Raw genomic sequence first — 22,959 nt, forward strand, 5'->3', positions numbered from 1 at the left:
AAAATTTGTGTTAAAACTCTTTGGTTCTGTTAATTGGCAGTTCTGCTTTAACTGCATGTTAGGCAACAGTCACCGGTACCTACACTGTAGAACAGTTGCTAGTGGTCCTCAAAGTGGTACAGGATGTTTTGTAACTACTTAAGTATTAAAATAAATATATGTGTTTAAATGTATATATTTATGATACTGTAGATATTTATATGCAGTACATATTTATTAAGGGTATGCGTAAAGTTGACTAATTTACTTCAGAAAGCTCACAGATGAATGAATCCAAATAGTTTTACTGGCTGTAGGACAGGTCTTAACTCAGACTTTAAATGAAGAGGATGCCAAATCTCTGTTTACTGTTACCTCTGCCGTTGCTTGTTTTTAGTGTCACAGTGTCCAAAAACTCTGGGAAAAATGTTAGAAATGTTGGAAGCAGGTACTTGATAATACTTACATGATTTCTCTTGTGTTTCTTTGTATTTTTCAGCATGCGCTCTAGGGAACAATTACAGGGTTCAGGCATTAATAATCAGTGCAAAGGAATTTAGTTGTTAGAAAACCTCTAGAAAAATAAAAAGGTAACATCAACCAATGTCTTCCTAAGTTAAAAAATTAAAAATATTAGGTTGGATATTCAGCTGGGGTAAACTGACCCAGTTCCATGTACTTTCACTAAACTACGTGAGGTTCTCCCAGAAGAAACTCTTGGCCTGTGAATGAATCACAACTAACTTGTCAGAAGAGGAAAGAAAGCTAACAGGACAAAACTACAGAAACTGTCAGGGTATCTCTCTGGCTGGCTCTATTCCATTGCCTCCCTGAAGAATTAAAGAATTGAATAATTATGTCCCATTTCAGTTTTGAGACCAACATTATTTACTGATCAGTGCAGGAATTGCTTGAAAATTAAATTCAGAAGTGGCTTTTGCTGTCATTTGCCTTTACTTACCAAGAAAATAATAATCTTCCTAGTGTTTTCTCCAGAGAGGAGCAAAAGGAAATGAATTTAAGTAGTACTGTAAAACATATATCTATATACAGTTAAGAAACTGGATAGTTTCTGAAATAAAGTCTTAAAGAACTTTTAAAAATGCTCTGAGATGTGATAGAGCAAATGTTTCAAGCCCTATTCATATTAAGAACTATTTTATTCCAAGAGTGTTAGCAATAAAGTTACAGAAATTACTTGAAGAGCAAATTAGTGTCAGTAATACTAGACATAGCTCCAGCTAAAGTCAGTGAACAGATCCCATTAACTTCAGTATGGAGTAGAGAGGGTAGTGAGCCAGAATCTGCCTTTAGCTTTTGCCTATATTCAGGCTAAAAAGCCTTGAAAATAGAATTTGAGCAGTTAAACATTAAGGCTGCACGCACCATGCTACAGGATGGAATTTGTATCATTTTGCTCATGTAAAATTCTTCCTGCAGCAAAGGGCAGTCTTCATCACAACAAATAGGAATCGTTCCAACACAAAGTCAAATGGATAAGAAATTTTCCGCAACATGGGAGAAAATGCATTTGTTTAGAGTATAAGAAGAACAGTCAACTGTAAATTGCAGACCTGGATCCACATCGAGAACCTACACCTCCTGGATATAGGAATTTGTTCAGCCTTCATTCCTTATATTGGAAAGAAAAATAATTCATTCTTCATAGTCTTATCCAAAGGTGTATTCAAGAGTTAGTTTTGTCCCATGCCATTTATGAGCAATGTGGAAACAGAGCACTGTGGAGGGTATATGCTTGCTTGATAAATAGATATGCACACCAGCGCTCCATTTAATATTCTAACCTAAAACTATTTCACACAGAGAATGGGATTATGATTAATACACACTATAGTAGGAATAAGCATGTAGCAACTTTCTTTCAAAATAACGAAACATATGATGCTCAATTTATTAGTGAACTAACTTTCATATTAACTTAAAAACAAAATCATGTTCTTATTTTTGTATGATTAGGCCCCTGAATCTTTGAAAGTCATAGATTACATACTGATAGGTGATTTTGCTTTTTTTTTTTTGAGGGTAAAGTCAATGCCTGTTGTTTGAACTGGCAAAGTGTTATCTGTTCCTTCCTTGGGAATAATATACATTGCATATCTTATCTGACTCATGACCTAGTGTCACAGTGACCTAGTGCTGTGAAATGAAGGCATCACACTCCTCATATATTCTGTACCTAGAGTAAGTTTACATGGAGTTTGCATCCTGATGTCATAGACTTATCTGACTCTCTAATACAGGAAAATGATCCAGATCCATCATGCTCTGACAGTGGTCCTGTGGTATGAGGGAGTACATAACTAAGGTGAAGGTCCACAAAAGAGAAAAGTAATGATCATTATACCTGGTAATACTGGCTTCTGGGGAAAAAGTCAATGCTTTCCCTTTTCATTCAAAAAGAATCTTACACCTTTTAGGTAAAACCACAAAATGAGTAACAATTTGAGGAATTCCTTATATATTTGTACAGCTCCACACTTAAAAAAATAATAATAAACCCAAATCCTTTCTCAAGCGAGTCTGCAGTGCTACAGTCTTAATATACTTGGCCTGGTGTAAAGAAGAAGAAAGACTTGAAACTTCTTTTCCACCAGTGCTTCAGGCCTTGTTCTGCAGATAGAGGATCCTCACCAAGGGGGTGGATTACAGAGGACAGTGGGCCTCTTTCTGCAGAGCTGGCTGCGCTGTAGCTCATCTGTTCACGGTACCTCCTGCAAAACGGCTGCTGCCGAGTCTCTGCTAAGCCAGGTTATGCTCTGCCTTCCTTGCTGCTGAGGCATACAGGATGGCTTGGCTCCTCCTCACCTCCCTACTGCAGGTGACAGTGAGCAAAGCCATTACATAGTGCTGACATTTTATAATAAACAGTCAGAGCATATCCAAATAAACATTACACAGGTGTTTTTCTCTCTGAATAATGTGTTAGCCATTATAGCTCTAACCAAGAATGCAATTGCAAACAGTACCTCAGCCTATAGAAGAACCATGTTGAATGAATGCAGTGCACACAAACTCTCTGGTGTCCTATTTGTCCAGTCACCATTTCATTCCCGAGATGACTGAGGTAGAGATATGGTAAGGCTAAATTTCAGGATAAGGGCTACCTGATTTCCTGTAAGTACCAATGTCGCAAAAGCTAATCACTCTGTGACCGTGAAGTCTAAATTAGGGTTAAGATAAACTTGGAGAAGTTATCTTCTAGTGCAATAGAATTACATAGCAAACATCAGTCCTCAACTATGAAGTGACTCAAGTCTCAGATGACAAGTTGTCTGACATTTAACCCTAATGAATGACTTGGGAAATAGTATATACTGAAAGAAGGAAAAAATCCCAAAGCTACTTAATTAGTATGCTAGCTGATGAAGCAATGATGATAGCAATGATGGTGAGTTGCAAAGCTTCACAATATGTTTTCTGTATTTGATTTTTTTAAAAAAACTTTTGAACATTTTAATAAATCTGAGTTGCATCAAATTAATTCATTTTCAGATTGAGAATGCTAGAGTTTCAATTCCACAGTCTTCCTCTCTTTTTCTCACATTCATTCTTTTCTCTGGAAATAACAGGCAAAACTATGCCGGACATCAGAAACAATCCCATTAAGAAGTTCATTGAAATGCACAAAAACATGGTTTCAGTTTAACTGCATGTATTAATGAAAATCAAATTTATCAAAAATAAATTCTACCAGCTGTACTATAAAATTGTATCAACAGCTTATTTCAAACCATGCATATTCCCAGAGCTAGACAAAATATAAATAGCATTTCTACTTCTTTCATTTTGCAGACGCTGTATCTGATTCCCACAGTTACCACTCTGTTGGTGGTGTGCCAGCATCAAACTGGGATAACAGTAGGGCCTGTTGGTTTCTTTCTGGTAAAAGGAATGGAAGTAAAAAAAAAAAAAAAGTACCTTTTAAATCAAGCTAATGTAACAAAATCCCTTTGTGAAGGTACTAGAATCAGCATATGGCAATTTAGTCCAACCCAGAACACATTCCTATTCATTAGATACTGTCCAGAGTCTCCAGAGGGAATATCAAACATTTTCTTGGAGACTCTACTACAACAGCAAATGCTGAATATGTTGAAAAAATGTCAAGGAATGCATGTTAAATATGAAATAGGTATGAGGTTTTTTTATAATTTTTAAGTAAGGTTTCTTCATCTTTAGAAATGAAGAAAGCTGAAAGCTAAAAATCACTTAGCTTAGCCAACTGATTATATCTATTTTAACCTGCTGTGGTTGCTTGGGAGCTGTTTTGCTAATCCCTGTCTTGTCGTTAGGCTATATATTAGCAGGATGGAAATGGCATCACTGCACCATAATTCAGCAACATGAATACAGAACAAGGAGAGTGCAGAGCTATCGGCAGCTATACAACAGCAGATAATAAGACTCTGTTGCCCAAGCAGAATGTGTTATGTAAAGACAATTGCAGTGTAGAAGCAATAGCTCTAATCAGGTTAATTAGGCTGCATTCATGTTTCATTTATGGTACAAGTACCCGGTAAATTCAAAGCAGCCTACCTCATCTTACTGCAACCCACCTCATCTTACTGCAGCCCTACTACAGCTGTCATCCTCTCTATTACACTCAATGCCATATATTCTCTTCCCTTAAAAAAAGATCCCAAGATATTTCCCATCACTTTTTCAAAATTCCTTTTCTTCATTGTTTATAGCTCAAAAAAGAAGTTATGATACGGGTTGTGTACAAAGTCCATGCCCACATCAAAACTCCTTCCTCTGCAACCAAATTAGGCACATACAAGTTGTTTGTAGAAGGCTTGTTTAATTGCATTTTATTTATTTTTCTGATATTTTCATGCTCACTACCATGACATCATATTTGCTTTAAAAAAATGTGGCTCTCACCTTTTCTCTTCTCATTCATTTTCTTAAAGTGACAGATGATTGTTTGTTTATTCTCTTAGAGCTAGCTGGAAGACCGTGTCTGCTTTGGAGAATTAGAGCCCAGTGCTGTGACCCTCCAACTCTAGAGGTCTCTCCTTTGCACTCACTGAATTTATTAGCTTGTCTTTTTAAAATAATAATGGGTACAACAATTTCGAGATTACTTTCTCCTCACCCCCAAGAACTCAAAACTGGAGAGAAAGGAGCCATTAATAAAAAAGAGAGGACATGTGGCAGATGCGGGGGTCCTGCATAATCTTAATCATTTTAGTTAGTCTAACATTTTTAGTTATTTTTATAACATTTTTAGTTATTATATTTAGTTATATTATAACATCATTTAGTTAGTCTAGCATTCAGCTGTTTACATGCTGATTGCAAGCTTAGACTCTTTCAATATTCTCCCATTAGAAAAAAGAAATGCAGTATTTTCACTATCCAGTTAGAACAAATCTATTTATCTTAATTATAAAGCCTTTTATTAAAATCGAAAGATATTATAGCTCCAAATTAAAATCTGTAAGTGTCCCTTAGACATTATTTCAATACATTGTTAATAACATCACTTAAATTAATATTCTTCCTTACATAGTTTTTGTATTCTGCACTGTGGAAGTATGGCCAGTTCAGCATGACAGCACAATATTACTGCAGAGGTCAAGCTGTATCGTTGATTAGCAGTACCATAAAAACAGGGTAGCTGAAGCAGGAGTGTTTTGCATATTACCAGTTAGAGTATTACACTGCTGCTATACATCTCCTTCCATTATGGGCTGCAAATGATATAACTGTGACAAGGCATTTCTTCCTTTAGTGAATAGGTATGCATTTTATGAAATACTTCCTCCCAAGATCACTACTGTGTAACCACAACCCAGTTTAACCAAAGGTTAAAAAGTCTGAAAATGCTACAGCTGAAAGAGTTTTAATAGCCCATTTCCATTTACTTCATCATCAGAAATGGGTGAATCAAATGGAAGGTATATGAAATGATCACTTTGTAATGAGGGAGTAGGCATGTCTAGTATTCTATCTTCTTGGGTTCGTATCCTCCAACTTCTCAAAACATTATTACATTTTAGGAAAATTCACATGTTCTCCTTACATTAGGTATGTAATAGGTAATAATTGCTATTAATGCCTGAAGTCATCTCTCATTTCATTGTCTGATGTTATTGTTGCTGCCTACTGGCTTTATCTTCTACAAGTTTTGCCAGAAATTAATCTGTTATTAAGCTGCATCTGACAATGCATATGTACCAGCACAGGTATGCCACTGAATTTCACAGGGCCTGCAGGCATAGTCCATCTCGTCATACTTTACACAAGAAAAAGCAAGAGAAGCTAGTTAGCACTCAAAAAAGGTGGGGGGGATCCATGTGCACTTAATTTTTCACCCTCTAAACTCGTGCTGAACCAACACCCAAAATATTAATATGTCATAACAGTTCAAAAGTCTATCACATATTTTTAAATATTTTACTAGACATATATCTCATTTCCGGGAAGATCTGAGTATTCATCCAGATATACATCTTTTCCATTATGAAAGAAAACTGCAATTTAAAAATTGCCAAGATTGTTGGAGGAATTGGTAATGACGGTCTTCAGATGAGACGGTCCTTGTTTGGCTTGTTGGTCTCCCTGGTCTTCCCCACCATCCAACTCCAGGGATGCTGTGGAGGAGCCACCGTGGCTGGGGCATCGTGACCGTGAAGGGCTGCATGGAGGAGCTTGTGGTGCGCATTTGGGGAGTGCCGCGAGCCCAGGTCACGCTCCAGCCGCATCCAGAGCAGCACCGTCTCGAGTGCTCTGGCAGCACAGTAATAAGCCTCATTATTCCTCAATCTGGTGGCATCACTCAAAATAAATGTATTAACAATGTAAAGCGACTCTTGGAGGTTGCCTGCAGTAAATGCATTCTCAGGCCTCTGAGAGGGGTTTCACCCCTCTCGTCCCCAGTGAATAGCAGCAGCCCAAGAAAACCTTATTCTTTCTGGAGGAGAAAGTCTAGCTGTCTGACTATGTGCATTACTTGCGAGTGTTTTGTACTTTTGACAGGCTCGAGGAAATACCAAACATACATACATTTCTGAGACCTCCTTCCATGCCTCAACAACCTTTGTGCCTGGACACTGAAAGGAGATGGTTTCTACGTGATATTAAATTTGCCATTTGACCAAAAGGCAAGCTTAAGGTCAAAATGAATGCTAAATCATTTCCAAAAGTATGTGTAACTGAGCTTAGGGAGCAAACTCACACATGACTAAATGTATACTTTTCCTAAGAATTGATCTAAATGTTGTTACATGGGGGAAATTTTAAATACGTTTTCCCAAGTGTCTCAGCAGCCAAAACCCATTAAGATTTCAATAATAAGAACCTGACCCTCCCAACTCATGGAGGTGCTTTTGGAAACATAACGATTCTTTTTTATTAGAATCTTTTCATAAGCAAATAAATTAATTTTCCTCTTTTTTTTTATAGTATAAACCTTGATTATTAGCCAGAACCTACTGTGAAGGGCATACTGAGAAGATTTTTCCCAGATGAAGGTAACAAGATATACTTGCAAAGAAAGCCATGATAGATACCATGTAAAGATGGTTCTCATTGCATGGCTGTGAGCTTAAAAGTATCTCATTCATAATATTATAAAATCAGTCACAAATTTTCCTCTAAAAGTAGATTTTCTTCTTGAAGGATTAAGGTGTGTATCCAAAGCTGGGATCCTCAGCAAGAGTAATTCAACAGGACATCAAAAATATGGTTGGAGATATGACTAGACAAAGTATTTCAGTTATGATCGAGGAGCTATTTTGATTTTTTAAAATAATTATTTTAAATTATTATTTTACTGTATAACTACTATGTGCAGAAACTGAAAATATAGAAAGCAAGATATTTCAAAAATAAATTCTCTGTTTCACATACAGAGCAAAAGTAGTGGACATCGTGAAGTTGTTTTAGGCTGTCAGCGTTCATGCTCTCAGAAATGTTTATTCTTTGATTGATCAATACACATACTAAAATACACTTATTTGTCAAACCAGCATGCCAAAAGAAACATGTGATAGCGCATGCCTTTATAAAAGAGAACGCAACATGTTCACCTTTACTTTATCCCCACCATGAGGGGGTTGATTTTAGCCCTCGTTTTAACCCTTGTGGGTAAGTAACTTATCTGCTTTGATGGATTTAAAATAATAGATTCAGGAAGAGGTTTCAGAATCTAAATGTGATTCATTTATAAATACAAGCTTTAAAGTTATAATCCAATTTACGACAATTTTTTTGTTGTGTAGGAAAAAGAGACTTTTAGCTATATGCTGACTTAGAAGGAAAGTTAATTGCTAAGAGTTTTGCCATATGTACGAGCTCAGATGTAGCTTTTCATACTAAAATATATGAACATTTTGGGTTATTTTTGTTTTGTCATTTCATTACTCTGTTTTCTTCTCTTTCAGGGAGCCAGCATCTTAATTATCGTAAGTAATTTTCCTATCAGCTAATATAATTATAATGAGTGAAATTCAAAATAGAATCTGAAAAGTATATCAATGTTTAATATGATTTTGCAACTGCTAATTTTCTTCAGATGCAATACAAAAATGAAAAAATTCATCTTTTCTGTTTCATACATTCTAATAGGGGTACTTTAATATATTCCATACAGTCTCTATAATGTTTTGTGGGAACTATTTCTTTGCAGAACCTGATTTCAGTGAAAACAAGGCTTATACGTATAATTATGAAAGTGTACTTCTCAGTGGACTTCCAGAGAAAGGACTTGCCAGAGCTGGAATAAGAATAAAAAGTAAAGTGGAAATTAGTGGTATTGGGCCAAAACTTTGTCTTATTAGGGTAAGAAAATGTATCCAATTTCAAAGGTAAAATTACCCTCATACTTTACTTTTTTTTTTAAGCTTTTGGGAAGTAATTAAGTTTCATCATATGTTGTGCTTACTCAGGCAGAATGTAACTAACACTATTATTTTTATGCAGTGCCCTAAATTCTATTTGCACTTTGCCAGGTAATTCTCAGCTCAAGCTAACCTTGGGCTTGAAGGATTTCTTCTGCTTTGTGGTCAGGGAGACAATGGAATATAATTTGAAATGCACAATAATTTATTACTGGATCAATCCAATTGTTCCAAACTGTACAACCTAGGATTATTTAATCAACTGATTTCATAACCAGAAAGTGAAAAGCAATAAAACATGCTGGATGTGATTCAATATTTAGCATAATTAATGTCTTCTGGTTGCTTCTTTTGCTGCAGGGTCCCAAATGACATCCTTTGTCATCCTCAATTGTATATTTTTACTGCATGCTGAGTAATTACCAAGAGTTCTGATTATGTGAAAAACACTTTTGCCTTTAACAGAAGCCTATACGTGCTTGTAATGAATGTATCGAAACATACCCCTCAACTGCTTTACAAAAACTCCGCTTAGTCTTCTGTATAGGTGGAAGAAAAATGGTCTTTTTAAAAGCTTTTATTTGACAAATTGAAAACTGCAGATGAAAAAAAATGGTGACTCTCTGATAAATGCCTGTAAACGCTGTCGCCTTCAAGCCTGAACTAGCCTTCTGTTACTAGGTATTTTTGTAAGTTCAAATTATAATAGATCTAGACAGGAAACATTGCTTTTCCATGACCTTTGCAAGTGGCTGGATTTTTTTGCAAAACCCAAGGAAATGGAAGTCACATGTCAGCACTGGTGAGCAGAAGACTTCCGTGGCAGAGAGGAGGCAGAATCAGGTCTTATCTTTGCCCCACCAGTCCTGGTGAAACAGTTCTTGGTGTGCTGGGGTACGTCTTCACCAAAAATTGCCTCTTGTTCCCTAAAACCTTCCAATACTGTTTCACCTGCTCTAGTGCATTTGAGGAAAAGTTTCAGTGTGAAAAATAAACATTTTCTGGCAAGAAAAAGAAGAAAAGAAAAAAAATCACGAGATTTTGGGCAAGTTCTAAGTGAAAGGTAATGATACATTTATTCCTGTCTGCACTGCGAAAAGTTTATTTTGCTGCTGTTATATTTAAATTAGACAGTTCGGAGGGATGGTTCAGGGAATTAATCTTTCATCTTTAGGCTGCTAGTTCTCATTCCTCCCAAGTAAAAAGCCCTGGTCCCTGGGTGGTTTCCAGCTGACAAATTTTTCATCACAAACCCACAAGTAAGAATCGCCTGCTGTGTTCGAAGCCTTAGCAGGCAGCATAAGTACTGACTGGGCCCTGAGGGCTGGGGAACAGTACTGGAAGTGACCGTGCAGCACAGTCCTCAGCCTGCCCGTATACGATATGCCAGAAGCATGTCTAAGAGGCAGCACGAGGGACTTGCTCCGTAACTGCGTCTTCTGTAAGCTTCACTTACTAGGGTTGGCGGCGATCTCCATGAACAGTAACAAAAATAAATATGAAAGTGAAGTCTCTAGCGATTTGGTGTATGAGAATTTAGTTTGTGTGGCTTTGGGGGAAATTAATCAGAGTTTTGTATCACATTGCCAGCCTAAGGTGCCACAAAAAAGCCTCTCTAAATTCTTAAAATGTATAGGGGGGAAGGGGCTGCTTAGAAACTAAGCTAAACATGCCCCGTTCTTGTGGGGTAGAAATAGCTCAAGTTATACATCGTTTAGTATAACTTTCTACTCACTTGGACTTGCCCCAGGCTAAGGCTAGAGGACAAAGTGCAGAACAGGGCTTGTACCAGTTGGCCTGAGCCTTCGGCTTCAACACTCAACAGAAAAATATGCAGGGAAGGACAGTTTTTGTAACCTCCTCTCCAGTGCTCCACTAATTATGACTATCTGGCTGGCCCAGCAGCCATGTTGTTATTAGTTTCTGACTCCTGCCTGTGCTCTGCGACCCTAGTGAGGGAGATGACAGAGTTCACAACAGGAGTTAATGATTCTTTATGCAACATTAACTTTCTCCTGCAATTTCCTGCAGATCTTCCATCCTGCTTTTGGATAGCAACCTGCTTCATGCAGCTCTTCTCTGGCTCATTTTTTCATGCAAGTCAACCTTTGTCAGCATGGATTATCTGTGAAATACAACAAAGTACAGTGACGTGGAAATATCACAGTTATTTGCATTTCTCTCCATGTATATATAGAAACATGTATTTTGGTAGTAGCTATGTTAAATGCAGCCTTAAAGTTAAGTTGTATCATTAAAGAGTCTCTGTTATTTAAAATTATATTTTTGAAGGGAGTAGGACTATAGATGATATTTGTACTGTTTATTTATATGCATTGAAAAAAGTTAGTAGAAAAAAATTAGAGGAATTATATTCCCTCTCTGTTCTAGATTCACTCAATCGAAGCAGCAGAATACAACGGCATCTGGCCTACAAGCTCATTCTCTCGGTCACTTAAACTGACGCAGGCGCTAACAGGACAATTAAGTAATCCCATCAAATTTGAGTATAACAATGGCCATGTTGGAAACCTTATGGCTTCTGAGTCTGTCTCAGAAGATGGTCTTAACATCTATAGAGGGGTTCTGAATGTGCTCGAGCTGAGTATAAAGAAGATGCAGAACTCATACAGCTTACAGGAGGTGAGCATTTCCTCTTGCCCATTATGGTTGCTTTGTCACTGAATAACCCTCTCTTCTGATTCTTTTACTGCATTTTCTGGATCCCCTGTTGACATAATCTTCAGTAAAAAGAAACACCTAAGCTTGGGAGATCATCATTAAGTTATTCTTTTGGAACAACATTGGATGGAACTGTAGCTAAACAGGACAGCAAAATAAGTAGGTTTTTAATCTAGCTGATCAAATTATTTCAGAAAATGCATTTGCAGCATTAGACTTTTAGAAAATCTGGCTTGTGATTCTAGCAAAAGTAAGCTCGTATGAAGCTGAAGCCTGCATAAAATTTGAATATTATGTTAAAACAAGCTTAAATGTGCAACATAAGATTAAAGCTAAAATAACATCAATTTGACTTTTCTACCAATCAAATATACTTTAATCTCTTCTAGCTCTCCTGTTAGGAGGAAAACAGTATATATGATATTACTGTAACAGCTTTGAGAGCTGCAGTTGTTGTTCTATTGGAATTTCCACTGTTTTTCAGGTTTTGATATCTTAGTCAAGGTAAATCATCTGATATTACTGTTCACCATAGAAATTGCAATGTGTTTAGCTTTTGCAAAACTGTATTTACATTGATTAGACTGTATTTGATTCAGAGATCAGCAGAAACCTTGAAATTACTGTGCTTTCATGTTATTTTTATTGAAAATGCAGACTGGAGCAACTTGAATTTTTTTTAAATATATTTTTATATGAATAGAGTTGTTTCTGGGAAAGGAACTATATAATTTAATATTTTCATGCTGCTTGTTGCACATAAAAACCTGGGTGGTGGTGTCGCATATTTTGCAGCGCTATTTTCTCATAGTCTGGTTTTACATCTTCATTCTTTCTAATTCAGTTAGCAATATCTCCTGTTCTCGTTCCTGAGCAATATACGTGACTTCACCTCCTAAAATCTCTTCCAAGTTTTCTTTGCTTTTCTCAGACAGCCAGTGATTAATGAGCATTGGCACCTTTGCTTGACAGTCCCAAATCACTCTATAAGGGAAGATAACCATTATTAGTCCCAAAATGCAGAAGGTGAATCTGAGCTGCAGACAGATTTAGACGACTAACCTGGGAAAGTCTGCTTCACAGCTTGCAGCGGGTAGGGTAAGATATCTGAGCGAGCCATAATCTCAATAGCACTTACTAGAAGTCCGGCTATAGCAGAAGGCTACTTTATCCTGCTAAGCCCTGTGGGCTGGGCATTCCCATTTTAAGTTTAAATGTCTCTACCTCACCCTGCAGTCTGCAGAGTAGCCCCATACCTGTATTTGCAGAGTACAAGTCCTTTGGTGTTTATTCTTACCTCTAGCCCTTAGTGGTGCCACGTGCCTTCAGGAGTATTTTTAAATTAAAGATAAAATGGGTGTGTCTTGCCTTGCAAACCATCACATGACCATTTGGCTGAGTTGACATAGCCCAGAACTGCTTTCTGGAACAGCTACACTGTTAGTAGCAATAAAACAATCATGAAAATAACCCTTCCTCCTAAAATGCAATCAAATATTTTTCTTTCCAAAATCTCCTAACTGGCTGAGGAGATTTAAGACCTCCTATAAATATATATACTTGAAATATTATTGAAGATCTGAGTTAAAACTGCAAACTCAAGAAAACCTACAATCAGAACTCTGCTATTCTGAAATTCTTTTTAATTACTGCTGTTCATATTGTGATAGATTGCCTGGTATTCCAAGGCCTGTTCCATAGGCACTTATAAGCTGTCTATAAAAGCAAATTTTAGGGGCAGAATGTCATTTCCAACCTTAAAATACTTTGCTGTTGAGATTTTATTCTGACTGGTCACATTATTTTGGCTCTTTTTATTAATATTACTCAAATCATATTTCATAATCAACAGCTCTAACTGAAAATTACTCTCCATCTTCTCTGAGGCTCCAAATCTTGTCTCAATGAAGCTATTGAGAATTTTAGCCCTCTCAGTGAAACTCTGATTTGGCTTACTGCGCGTGCATTCACCTGTACATACGGGAAAGAGAAGTAAAGTCATCCTAGTTTGGCTTCCAGAGAGTACTATAGCTAAAAAAGTATGCACTTCTAACAGGGATTTTGAAGCTATAGCGTTAAACAGGAAGGTTCATATGGGGAACTCAAGGAGCTCTGCTTAGGGGTAAACATCCTCTGATCCCATCTAATTTTTGCCAGGCTAGCATCGGAGGAATTTGTAATACTACCTACGCAATTCAGGAAAACAAGAGAGCAAACCTAATCTATGTGACCAAATCCAAGGACCTGAACAGCTGTGAAGAGAGAGTTCAAATGGTCACTGGTTCAGCATACACTCATCCTTGCCGGACCTGCCAGCAGGTAAATTAGAAGGATTATGTTTACATATTTATTTTATTATTTTATTTTTATATATAAAACATAGATATGTATGTTACATATTTTAAATAGAGCCATTGGCATCCACATTATCTCTTGCTTTGTAACCCTTAAAATGAGGGAAGAGTCAGAGCTGTTGCATCTAGTTATCTACAGTTTCTTCTACATGAAAATCCTATCCATGGAGCAGCAATGATCTATGCTGCGAACTGTCATGTACTGCAGGGATACTCCAACTAGCTTAAACCAGCTAGCTTGAAAAGCATTAATTATCACCATGAGTTAATTCATCTCCTCTGTAGAGTAAAAAAGCTAGCCGTGATGTCCAGTTTCTGGTGTTCAAGACAGGTATTTCTGTGTCATGTTACAATGCAAAGTGTAAGCATAGGCCATGTTACCTCAGCTTCCTGTCTTTGAAATGAGAAATTGTGTGGCTGCTGCTCAGGGAGTGTTTCACCTTCTCAAGGGAATAACCAATGACTTATATTTGGGGAAGGGAAAAAGAAGCTAACACTCCTTAGCAGTAAAAGCCTGACCTTTCCTGTGGAAGTGTATTTGCAGAATTCATAAAAACTGCTAATGTGGCCAGTGAGCAAAACAGCCCTGAAAAATAAGCAGGTTGAAGTGGGTGATATAATAGCTTCTAGTCACAGAATTTAAAAATTAAATGACTTCCTATTTTCTTTGTCACTTTTTTCGTTATAAAGAGAAACAAGAATTCCCGGGCAACTGCTACTTACAATTACAAAGTTAAATATGCACGTAATGAAGCTGTAATTACACAAGCTGATGTTGAGGAAATCCACCAGTTTGCACCCTTCAATGAGATAACAGGAGGAAATGCTATAGTAGAAGCAAGGTACTGTACATACGCCTTTAATTCAGCAACTCAGCATCTCAGTAATCTGGTCAAACTCCATAACTGAAATAAATCCTTTATTTCCACGGCCTATTGTTTGCCGGTATTTAATTACATAAAACCCCAAACAGTTCATAAAAACAACCTTCACTGTTAGTTGTAAATCTGAAACATGCACATCACTATCCAAATTTTGTTAGCTAAACCTGGCAGCATTTGACTGTTTTATTTCTCAGGGATATTTGATTTATGTCATAAAAGCCAAAACAAATGTAATTCCATCTGAAAAATTGTGAACTAATATATTTGCAGTAAAATACTTTGAAAGACAGTTACTCACTGAAAGAGAATTCCCTCGAAAATAATAATGCTGTAAGAGACCTTGGAGACTACTTCTCAAGAAACCCAGATATGACTTTGGATTCCAACATACTTCCTAAGTACTATGGGCTGCTTGCAAATCTTCCAGCAAAACTGTTTCTTAATAGGAAGTTGGGTTTTATTGCAAAAAGATTGGGCACATGTGAAACGTACTTGCTTTTCCACAGAAAATTCTGCATATTTCTTAAGCAAGTTTTAGGCAAAATGACAACATGATTTTCTAAGAAATGAAGCCCCTGCTCCTCTCTAACTCAAGCCCCCAAACTTTCAGAGTGTGAATATTTTTTTCATCTATATCGAAGTCATCTGTTGATTTTTTTTTTTTTAACTTACCTGCTTTAGTGATGGACTCTGTAGGCAGGGTCATTTTACACACACTACTGAAGAGGAAGGCTTTCTGCCTAAAGGTCACTACAGAATATACTTCAGTCTCCCTCCTCAGTTTCTGTAATTTTGCATTGCTCCATTAACTTCTGTTAAAATCTACTGGTTTGCAGCATGTACAGTTTCGGAAAATGCAACATCAGAAAATTCATGTCAATAAATCCTTGATTACTTTAATTAATATGATGAATATATTCAGTTTGGCTAAATAAAAAATAAAAAGGTGAAAGCAGCTTTACTATCTCATGCAATCAAGGTGAAGATAGATATGACTGTACTCCCTTTATCAAATTATAGGCTGCTGGGGGCAGCACTGGTCTGGAACCAATGAACCTTTGCTGATTTAAACTTTCTTCCTGCAAGCCTGCATGGACTGTCTTCCTTACTATTCTTCCTCAGGTGTTGACCTCCCCAGAAGGGGTAATGACTTTATTCTTTCCCATTATCGCTGGGTCTTTTGCATTGCCCAGCAGAGGGGGCCAAATGTATGATAGGTGAGAAGATGTGGATATGTCACACGACTCTTCAGAAGTTATTTTTTATAATGCACTTTCCTTGTAAAATGAAAATCTAACATCAAAGACTTAAAATATTTGGAACTGAATTTTCAGTTCTGTTCAGCATAACCCTCTTGCTGCACCTTTTGAAGCCGAGAGATGTTTTGCTGTTGTTTCACCATTTTAATCCTATCTTTAGTATTCATTTGCTCTTCTGTATGGAGTATAACATTTTCCCATCTATTCTAGGCACATAGATCTCTTCCTAAAACACTGAAGATGAAGACATAATAGATCCATCTTGTTCTGGAAAGGGGAGTTAATCTGTCCAAGTGCACCTAGCATTATACTTTCTGACCCAAATGCCTTTCCGATAATACTGTATAAAATTTGAAGAGAGAAAAAATCTTGGTTGATTCTGTAGCGATTTCTATTCCAATTCCAGTGGCTTCGCTGCAAAGCAGTTCTATGGTATTTTCTGCAGCAGTTCTATGAAATCCATGTAGAAGGAGTGGATAGAAATGATATAAAAGATCATCATAGAGATTCCAAAATGAACATACCAATTTTCAACAGAGATTTTGAGATACTGTGCAGTACAATGATATTGCTTTTTGGAATGTTTTCAGATGTTCAGTATTTTATTATAGTGATTTTATTATAGTGTCCTAAATGACCTATTTTAAACATAATTGGCAGGATAGGATGCATCCCTTTAAATGAAAATGTAGCACACACAGGAAATGTTTACAAAGACAGTCTCTCATTGGAATTATTCTTAATAACAAAGGCTGAAGGTTTGGTGCGGTTTGAAAAGTTTCCAAAAACTTGAGTACTTTTCCAAAGTCTAATCCTGAATTTATCTGGCCCTCTTTGTTGGGGAAATCCAATTTGAAGCTTCATGAGACCCTTTTATCTTCTGTAGTCCCTAGGACATTCAGTTTGCCAGGTAAAAGGGGGAGGGAATTGCAATAGTTCAAGTAAGAAGATTGTAATTGTTCTTATGGTTTGTAACAATTTTCAATTTCTTTTGAAGCTTCCAGGAAGCATTTGAGGACTTTTTTCTTAAAAGGTTGAAATTAAGTGATAATTTCCGAAAAAGTTTCCCATCAGCTATTCTTCTCCAATGCTTAATTTACTCCTTAAGACACAGTGCACAGTTCCTGTGATCTTATTTAAGCCACAGCTTCTCACCTCCCACTTCTTCCTTAAACTCTCAAGCCGTCTTATTCCCTAAGGAGGGCAATGGCTCGCTCTGATCTTGAGCCCTGTGTGTGCCTTTTCAGAGTAAGGCTCTGAGGATTGTGTCCTAATGTATCTCTTTGAAAGTACCTTTGCCTCTCAACAACAAAACCCTTTTGAAACAATTGCACTTATATTGCAATGATGAGAGGCAGAATACTGTTCTCTCTTTATTTTGTACCCTGCATCTTGTGATGTTCTCCCTCTGGGTTCCTCCATTCCAGGCAGAAACTTGCATTGACTGATGTTCAAAAGCACATGGTTGAGATCCCGCCAAAAGAATTCTGGAAACGTGGGTCGCTTCAGTACCAGTTTGGCAGTGAATTGCTTCAGCTTCCTGTCCACTTATTCAAAATAGAAAATGTGGAAAGCCAGGTAAGGTTCAGCCACTGAACAGATTCTGTGCTGGAAGCTGGAATGAGTGCACGTGGGGAAAAAAGCACGTGTGACTTTTGTGTATTTTAATCTTCCTGCAGATAGCAGAAAGCCTGCAAGACCTCATAGAGAGCACATATGAACAGGTTGCCAGTGACGCACCTGCAAAAGCCCTCAAGCTTATGCACCTTTTCCGTGCAGCAAATGAGGAGAATTACGAGTCAGTATGGAAACAGTTCTCAAGCCGACCAGCATACAGGTAGCAAAAAATACAGTGATGATTCTTCTTCTGAAAAATTCTGTTGCAGACAATCTGGCATTACTGTGTTCAAATGCAGATCTGGAAAATGATCACTGCCTTTCTCATTACAGGCGCTACCTTTTGGATATAGTTCCTGCAGTTGCCACTCATCGTGCGCTGAGGTTCTTAAGGCGTAAAATGGAAAGGCAAGAACTCACCAACTGGGAAGCAGCTCAGACAGTGCTTGTGGGTTTGCACTCAAGCGTGCCAACTCGTGATGTGATGGAGGAAGCCACAGTAGGATTCTTTAAACACTATCTAATTGTTCTTATTAATTTCAGCTTCTGTCATATTTATTCCTTTGACAAGATTACAAAGGCTTTGAAAATATAAAGGTTTTATATCCTCTCGTGAGGTTAAAAAGAATTTATTTCCTGACTGTCTTAAGGGGAGGCAAATGCAAACCAAAGGAACAAAAATGAGTCCAGAATAAAATAGAAAAGAAAGAGTAAAATTCCCCTCAGTGTCAGAGGTTACTGCTGCAAACAGTGATTTCGAGTCTTCATTTGTCCAAATGTGCTTTATAGTTTCATCAGATTGGATTTCTAACAGAGAGCCTCTGCAAAGACTAGGGAGTAAGAAATACATTTGTTATATTGGTTTTGACTGACCTAGCAAAATGGATGTAAATCAGAGCAGATCTATTGATTCAAGGGAACTCTACCAATGTGGAGCCCATGTAGGAGAAAGTATAATGATTTTTACAATTTTGCACCTCTTCTACAGGGTCAAATTCTATCCTCTGACACAGGAACTTCTCTCTGCCTATCTTGGGTAGAGACCATGAATCTCAGAGTAGAGCTTTGCCCTCTGTGGAGGCCATCTCAGCTCAGCTGTTACTGCGCTGTAATGCTGTGCTTGAGGAAGTGGAGGCTTGCTACCTTCTGTCAGCTCTCAGATTCATATGAAATATTCCTGTCTGCCCAAAGTACTGAAGTCCACTCAGAATGTATCACAAGTTTTTTGTGCCTATAGCTCAGGCAATTATAAAACAATGATGAGTGCTTTTTGAATAATGTGTGTTTTCCATTCTGTAACTGGGTGATCTTCTCCCTTCGGATTATAGCCTATACAAAATTAAAATCTGGAACACTATTAAAGCTACAGATCTGCCTTCCAGATGTTCCTTAGAATTACGTTATGATTGCATTGTCAAATACAGTAATACCCACCGATTAACCATAAATCCATCAATACAAAAATATTGAAAGCTGGGTATTGCCTTGCCTTTGGCAGAAATGTACTTTTTTTTAAATTGTTGCTTCTTTGTTAATTGTGGTAATAAACAAATACTTTCTCCCTAGCTCATCGTGAAAAAACATTGCCCACGCTCAAGTACTGTACTTGGAAAGGTTTGCCATCTTAGCTATGCATCACTGTGCCATAAACAGTGCTCCTCATCAGATTCCTGCTCTGAATGTCTCCAGGTAACCTGATTTTTGTTTATCTTTTAAAAGAAAAGTTAAGCCTAGAGTTCTTTCTTCAATATTCAGAGATATGCATTTCACTTTCCCTTTGGGGAAAGGAACCCCAGTCGATTAAATACGGCATTCTTATCTTTAGATTAACACAGAAAAGAGAGCGAAAGGAAAAAGCATGTAATTCATGGCACTTTCTGTCTGAGTGTTTCTGAGCGCTTTATTGCAAATTATTAATGAAGTCCCACAGCACTGCTCTGAAACACTTCTAAATACAGGCACTTCACAGATATGTAAACGAAGTGACACAAAAGCCTCTTTTTTGCCCAAAGTTGTGTAGCCCATCAGTTTCTCAGCCAGAAACAGAACCCAGTCATCTACTTAGAGTACAAGGTTTAAATAACAGTAATACAAACTTATTCTGCACGGCTCTTAATCAGTAGGCCTCAAAATAATATAGAAAGTAGTATTTCTCCATTCTTGACATGCATGTAGTGGTTTGTGGCGATCATCCACCTGGCCAGCAATAGAGATGGAAAGAGAACCCAGGTGTTCTTGGGCTTGCACACTAGTCAACCCACCATCGCTAGTAAGAGCAGGAAGTTCTCAATATGTTGTGTGCCTGTCATGATTTTTTTCCTGTGGTATGCAGAAAAGGCCCAAACAGTCTCCTCTGGTTCCAATGTGCATCTCCTATGTTAGAGTTGCCACCAACAATGTTGGTCTAATTAAATATAGGAAGCCCAATGCCAGGGAATAGAAAATTCTTCACCAATGCATTTCAAACTTCCATTCAGTTTGATTAATAATATCAAATGTGCTGTTTCTGCAACATTAATGGATCTCTAATGTGTTATTTTAAAGCATGGGAGTAGTATTGAAATTATACTGCGATATTTTAGTGTTCTTCTGTAGAGCCATTGTTTAGTATTGTTTGAAAGCAGCTTTCTATGAGGATTTAGTTCTTTTCTCATATTCAGAGTCTTCAGACAACTATTTCTAATCTTGCCACATACATAAAATGTGATCCAGTTGCTTACAAGGAAGGCTGTTGAATGACCTGGTGATCTCATTCCCAGTTGTTAATCCATACTAAAAAGTTGCTGTCACAGCTGGAAGCGAAGGGCTGTACCACTAGCTGCATCTTCAGGAATCTTATTTTAGGGTATGAAGGATTAAACTGTATCTGCATTTTTGCACTTGCCTTTAAACAGTAGGGAGAAATATCCAAAAGTCATTATTGCCAGCTTCCTAACCCACACTGAAAGGCAATGGGGACTAGGTCCTAACCATTATTTTTGTCTTTAAAAATCCTAGTCAATAACTTTAAGGCATAGTGATGTAGAAGCTGTTCATTGCTGCTTTCTTGTCTGTACTTGTTCTATGAATAAAATGTCCTATTCATGAGAACAAAAAGAATTTTAAAATATTTAAAATAAGTGAATTGAACAAACTGAAACTATCAAAGAAAAGTCAAACCTCAAACACAGCTTGGGGGATAGGATATTGATAAGAGCTGGAATTGAACAGAAAATTTGTTTTCTTTTTTCAGCTACTTCATGGCTTTGCAGGAGAGGCATTGAGCAAGTCTAACACAGAAGAAATTTCCCTGGCCTTGAAAGCCCTTGGGAATGTGGGACATCCAGCTAGCATCAAGCACATCAAAAAATTTTTGCCAGGCTATGCAGCTGGTGCCTCAGATCTGCCGCTCAGGGTTCATGCAACTGCTGTGATGGCCCTGAAAAACATAGGCGTGAGAGACCCAAAAATGGTAAGGAAGAACTATCTGTCTCCCTTGCCCTTACAATAACTGTACATATTGCTCCTAACTGATGATGGGGGCAGAGGGTGGAAGCAGCAGTTTTTCAAATATAGCTGTAATATGTTTTCTTTAAAATAATTAACCATTCCTAAGTGGTCATGTCTTATTCCTTTTGATGTTAACCTCTAGTATTTCAAAATGCAGCAAAAATGCCATTAAAAGGGTACACTCATTACCTTGCTGTTGAAGACAAAGCAATATTTCCATTGCAAACATTTATTTTCCAGGGACATTAGACCTAAAGCTAAATTATTGACCAAATGTGTTTAGTGCTACTTCAATTTTGGTATGTGAGAGAACCACAAAACAAGGTTTTCAGAGAATTGACATTTAATACTGAGTGTCACATCTAATCGTAATTCAAGACCAGATCTTATTGTAAATAGATACTAGAGGTTTGCATCCTAATTACAAATTTACAGGCATTGTGTGGGCTTAAGTCATAAACAGAACATTTACTAAATGTGACTTTTGTCTCTGAACAAGATAATGATTAGATATCACATACAATGGTTACACAGGCATAATAATCTCTCAGACATCACTTTACTATCATTTTCACCTGAAAACAATCTGCTTCTAAAAGGAACCCTTGCATTTTCAAGTTTTTTTTTTCATGATATTGAAACTTTTTATTTTACATAAGACTATTTGTAGCATAAAAAGGAAAATAAAAGGCTTTATTTAAGCATTCTCCTACTAATCTGTATCAGTTTTTGCATTTTATTCATTTTTTGCATATAATTCCCAGTTTGAGTGCATATATTGATCCACAGACAATAGTGTGCCAGGGTATGCTTTTAAGCAAAAGAATAAAGAAACAATGTACTAACATGCAAGAGCTAGATAAGGAAAAGGGAAGGAGGAGAGACTAGTGAGGGTAGGAGCTGGGGTATTTGCTGGGAAAGAAAAAAGTCGGTTTGATGTTTGAAAATGATGCTGTGTTTGTGGCTGCCCTTTGGCCCAGCTTTCCACATAGGACCCAGACCACTGTTTAGCATCCATTTTCTATGCATTTGCTCTGCAGAAAATTGATCTGGAGCATGTTAATGAGTGTGACTGTATCTTTCATTGTCCAGAAACCAGTTTAATCCCTGGTTTGTGGCTAGCCACACACCCACATTGCATTAAAGAGGCTTACTACGTGGTCTGTCACTTTTATTGCCTAATTTGGAAAGGTAGTTACATTTAGAATAAGGCTACTGCATCCTTGCCACTGCTTTTACCTCAGTATTGGATAGATACCGTAGTTAAATTAATGTCACCAACCGGGGGTGTTTCTGAAGTTTGTTGAAGTTGTTGGATGAGACCTTTCATCAGAGAGCATGGACTTGCGCTGTCCTAAGCAGGAGCTGCACTGTTTAGATGGGGGCCAGAAGGGTGTTACACAGTCCAAGCCCAGTCTGAGGTTGGGGTCAAAATGCTGGAGTGCAGCTCTTGGAAACTGGAGATGTTCCAGTGTGAAATTAGTCTTGATATTAAATATTGTAGAGGTCAAACACATTGGTCACAAATAGTACTCTGAAATTATATCTGTTACATGAATTCACAATTTTAAATTGCTTTACATGGCATAGAGATTTCTGGTAGTAAACTTGATTTTTCATCTAGAATAAAGGGCCTCAGGAAATCAAATGATCAGAAATAAGGTATACCTTTATGGATAGGGATAAGTGATCACTGAAACCACTTCTCAGGCATGGGATGGGTTCTCGAATTCTCTTTTGCCTAGAGTGGTTATGCTGCAGATACATTTTGCTGTAGCTCAAAAAAGAAAAGGTTTGAGGTAGACGTTATCCAGAGAAGTTCCTTGGC

At 37.4% G+C, this 22,959-nt stretch overlaps 1 protein-coding gene across 1 annotated transcript in view; it reads left to right on the plus strand.

Moving 5' to 3' along the window:
* The first annotated feature begins 8,054 nt into the window (after positions 1 to 8,054).
* LOC104141472 (vitellogenin-1-like) overlaps positions 8,055 to 22,959 on the plus strand; it is a 42,945-nt gene continuing 28,040 nt past the window's right edge. Inside the window, exons 1-11 of the mRNA XM_068952728.1 lie at positions 8,055 to 8,094; positions 8,391 to 8,411; positions 8,636 to 8,787; positions 11,238 to 11,489; positions 13,686 to 13,847; positions 14,573 to 14,724; positions 17,453 to 17,603; positions 17,705 to 17,862; positions 17,976 to 18,141; positions 19,209 to 19,331; positions 20,875 to 21,093. Of these exons, the coding sequence (XP_068808829.1) occupies positions 8,055 to 8,094; positions 8,391 to 8,411; positions 8,636 to 8,787; positions 11,238 to 11,489; positions 13,686 to 13,847; positions 14,573 to 14,724; positions 17,453 to 17,603; positions 17,705 to 17,862; positions 17,976 to 18,141; positions 19,209 to 19,331; positions 20,875 to 21,093 (1,596 nt within the window). The remainder of the gene's footprint in view (positions 8,095 to 8,390; positions 8,412 to 8,635; positions 8,788 to 11,237; positions 11,490 to 13,685; positions 13,848 to 14,572; positions 14,725 to 17,452; positions 17,604 to 17,704; positions 17,863 to 17,975; positions 18,142 to 19,208; positions 19,332 to 20,874; positions 21,094 to 22,959) is intronic.

The sequence above is a fragment of the Struthio camelus genome, chromosome 8 (assembly GCF_040807025.1).
Source record: "Struthio camelus isolate bStrCam1 chromosome 8, bStrCam1.hap1, whole genome shotgun sequence".
In the NCBI taxonomy this organism is placed as follows: domain Eukaryota; kingdom Metazoa; phylum Chordata; class Aves; order Struthioniformes; family Struthionidae; genus Struthio; species Struthio camelus.